This window comes from Myzus persicae, unplaced genomic scaffold (assembly GCF_001856785.1).
Source record: "Myzus persicae strain clone G006 unplaced genomic scaffold, MPER_G0061.0, whole genome shotgun sequence".
Lineage (NCBI taxonomy): Eukaryota > Metazoa > Arthropoda > Insecta > Hemiptera > Aphididae > Myzus > Myzus persicae.
The window spans coordinates 1-4,061 of NW_019101956.1; the positions used below are offsets into that span (position 1 = coordinate 1).

At 45.7% G+C, this 4,061-nt stretch overlaps 1 protein-coding gene across 1 annotated transcript; it reads right to left on the reverse strand.

The window, feature by feature from the left end:
- Positions 1-342: 342 nt before the first annotated feature.
- Positions 343-3,438, reverse strand: LOC111030846. The gene has a single exon (XM_022310542.1). It carries the CDS (start codon positions 3,436-3,438, stop codon positions 343-345), a length of 3,096 nt encoding a protein of 1,031 aa, XP_022166234.1.
- Between the last annotated feature and the right edge of the window lie 623 nt (positions 3,439-4,061).

The following is a 4,061-nucleotide window of genomic DNA, read 5'->3' on the forward strand; positions in this document are numbered from 1 at the left end:
TGATTTAATCCAAGCCAGAGCGGTGGTTGAGTCAGTCCACGCGTGCATTGTAGCGATGGGTATGATCGAGGCGAAAATGTGGTGGACTGAATGCAACAATTTTGCAGCAAGTAGCGCTCCGCAGAGTTCCAACCGAGGAATGGTGACGTGTTTAAGTGGAGCTACCTTTGACTTTGCTGTGATAAGGTGACATTGAATCGTGGAACCACTAATACAACGCAAATACACGACTGCAGCATAACCCTTTTCCGAGCTGTCGGAGAATGTATGTAACTCATATGTTGGATGCCCATCTAACGTGATTCGACGAGGAATAGTTAATGTTTGTATGCCTTTTAGCTCCTATTGATACCGCTTCCAAATTGTGAGTATTTGTTCGGGGACGAGATCGTCCCAACCAATTCCAGACGTCCATAATAATTGCATTACATATTTGGCCAGGAAGGTAACGGGTGCTAAGAAACCCAAAGGATCGAAGATACGTGCCATATCTGATAAGACTGAACGTTTAGTTGTCGTGAAGCTTGGACTATGATAGTTGTACGAAAAGTAGTCCTGCGTGGGATTCCAATACATGCCGAGGATCTTGAGTATTGCTTGCCCTTCGTCATCGAATAGTACAGCGGGATCTATAGAGCATTCAGAGGTGGGTACCGCTTGTAAGATGCTGGGTAGATTACTAGCCCACTTCCTAAGTTGGAACTTCCCCTGAGCACACAGAGCAATCACCTGTTGTTGGCAGAATAATGTATCCTCTTCTGACTGAGCTCCTGTAAGAATGTCGTCAACAAACATGTCATTCTTCAGCAATTTAGCAGCAATTGGAAACCTTGACTCTTCAATTGTTGCCAGATGTTGCATTGTGCGTAGTGCTTGGTGTGGAGCACAAGAGGAGCCATATGTGACCGTACAGAGGCGATATTCTTGAATTGGTGAGTCTGGTTCAAAACGCCAAAGAATACGTAAATAATCCCGATCGGTTGCATGAATTTGGATTTGTCGATACATTTGTTTGATATCCGCAGTGAATAAAAACTTGTGTACTCGAGATCGAATCAGAATGTTGGTCATTTCTTGCTGTAACTTCTGTCCAGTGTACACGCTGGAATTTAATGACTGCCCAGATGTAGTTTGAGATGAGGCGTCGAAAACTACCCGAAGCTTTGTAGTTTGACTTTCCGGACGCAGGATACAATGATGCGGTATGTAATAGCAATAAGGTGTTATTTTATTGCTGTCGGGAACTATTTCCATGTGTTTACTTTCCAAGTAGTCTTGCATAAAGTCAGAGTATTTTTTGCCCAAGTTTGGATCTTGAGCCAGACGCCGTTCGAGAGCATGAAATCTTCTGAGCGCGCTACCTTTTGAGTCACCGAGTATTGGACGGGGATGTTTAAATGGCAAGGCAACACTAAACCGTCCAGAAGTTAGGCGTTTGATTGAAGATGTAAAGATGGTTTCTGCCTGAATTTCGTCAGGACTAAGATGTTGAACCTTTGGGAGTTCCTCCATCTCCCAAAATTTACTTACTGTCTGCTCGAGAGTTGTCTCAGTGGTGACGAGCATTGATGTAATCTTTGCACTTGATGGGACTGGTCCCATCAGAACCCATCCGAAGACCGTGCTGAAAGCTGTTGGGTGTGACTGGAGTCCAGCAACACGGTTTCCGGTGAGGATGGCCGGGGCGACATCGGCGCCCAACAGAATGTCAATTGGGCCTTGAATATTAAAATTTGGATCCGCTAAATTCAGTTTATTCAGATGAGGCAACGCGGTATATGCGAATGAAGTTTGAGGCAAGGGTTCCGTTATTTTTGATACAATGTAAACATCAAGAGGAATAGACGGTTCTGAATTGCCTACTGGTGACATGCTGATTGAAATGGCGCCAGACACAGCATTGACCGATGCACCCGAGAAGGCACTTATTTGTGTTGAACAGCGACGTATTGGTAACGCTAGGCGATCTGCACTTTGCTTGGTAATGAAACTAACCTGCGAGCCCGTATCCAATAGTGCTCGGAACGTGTGTTTCTGGTTGTTGACTGACACGACACTGATGAGTAACGTGGATAGTAGTATGGTTTGAGGTTTATTTGTGGCAACGAACATTGATGTTGGCGACTGAGTCCCTGCGATGACGGGCGGACTGGTTGGAAAGTGCAACAATGTGTGGTGTTTTTTATGACACGATTGGCAAGTGTATTTTGATGGACATGATGCCGTAGAGTGTCCAGCGCCCAAACAGTTAATGCAAAGTTGAAATTTCTTCATGGTCTCGAACCGTTCTGTTGGGCCTTGGTTTGTAAATATATGGCATTGACGTATTGAATGGGCCTGATTACATAATGGACAAGTTTTTGACGTAGTGGCAGACTTGTGAGTGGTAGCAATCAGTACCTTTGACGAAGATGTAGGATGCTGACGTCGGGTGGATTTTGAGTTTGCAGAGGGTTGGAAGTGACCAGTAGAACCTTGGATCACTGCAGAATAAAGTCCTGACCGAGCTTCGGCGGACCGCACGTGAGACCGCAAGAACTCGACGAATTCGGAAATCTGTGGTTGGTGCCGTTCACCGAGAATCATTTCCCACCGAGCACGGAGGTCGTAATCCAAATATTTTTCGAAAATATGGATCAAGATTGGACTCCATAGCCGAGTGGTTAGATCCAGGTTGTCCAATGCAGCTGTGTGTTCCAGAATTGACTGGATGAGAGATTTTATGGAACCGGCATCGTTAGATAGCACCGAGTGCGGAGCTAGAAGAGCTTCAAGATGGACTCGGGCCAAATCCCGCTTGTTCCCATATCGGGCACGTAATAGACCCCATGCACTGGAGTAGTTAGCGGCGGTCAGTGGAAGGTGGACAACCAGTGATAACGCTTCACCTTCGAGAGATGTCTTTAGAAATTCAAATTTCTCCACGTCCGGAAGATCTGCCATGTGGGACATGATTGAGTTGAAAAGGTCGTCGAATCCTTGCCATTCCGTGATTGAACCAGAGAACGTAGGGAACTTGCGTTTTGGTAATTGATAGTGAGACAGGTTTGCAATAGTGTTATTTGGATCCGTGTTCGGAGTCAATGATCGATCCTGGACTCGTCCAAGCGTAAAATTGTGGACATCAGAAAAGGCAGTGAGTTCGTAATAGAGTTTATCGAATGCAGCAGAGAGTGTCCGACTGTCCTTTGTATCGGTGACATCCACCGGCGCTGTCCCTTGACTTACAGCCCGTTCCATGTACTGGATATCTTCTTCGACTTTTGCACGGATGTCGTTCACGTCACGCAGCATGTTGTCAACCTTTGAACGTTTGCCGGCATTTTGAATATCAGCCTTGTATTCACCGGCGGCGACAATGAATGAGGTGATGCGGTCGGTACCACGGATGACCCGTGCCTTAGCTTCAACGTAACCAATTGATGCGGGAAGCACCATTGTAGAGAGTAAGATGAGATTACGAACTTGAGATGATTGAAGATGATGGAAAGTATGACGTGGTCACGGTTTGTTTCCCAGCATCCGGATCGAAGGACCAAATGTATTATATTGAACTAATAAATTATAACTGTTATATGAAAGATTTTATTTTTATTTTGTTCGTAATGACAAGAATTATAACAATATATTTAAATAACACGATTTGAATACGACATGATAAGGTACCGCACGACGGGGACAGAGAACTTAACGAACGGTATGACAGTCGGTGCAATGCCAGAATACTCCGACTATTGCCCCATGGACTGCGAAAGTGATGTCGAACAGTACAATGCCGGAATACTCTGACTATTGCACTATTGACCGAGATCAATACCGTCCGATAAGTTCGGGGGGAACGGCCTTCACCTGAGAAGCGTAAGTCTGCCCGGGTGGGTCTTACTACAACTCAGATGAAGGAATGGAATGCCGATGGTCGGTCGTGCGGCCTTTTATATGCTGGTTTGGCGGCGATTACACCCGTCGGTCTCGTGTTCTGTAACTAACTTTGGGTTGTCGGTCCCGTGTTCTGTGACAGAAACCCGAAACCGCATAAGTGCAATCGCCGTCAAACGCATATA

Bases quoted from the DNA above. Each gene is read 5' to 3' on its own strand.
- LOC111030846 (XM_022310542.1), bottom strand. From the start codon at position 3,438: ATGGTGCTTCCCGCATCAATTGGTTACGTTGAAGCTAAGGCACGGGTC.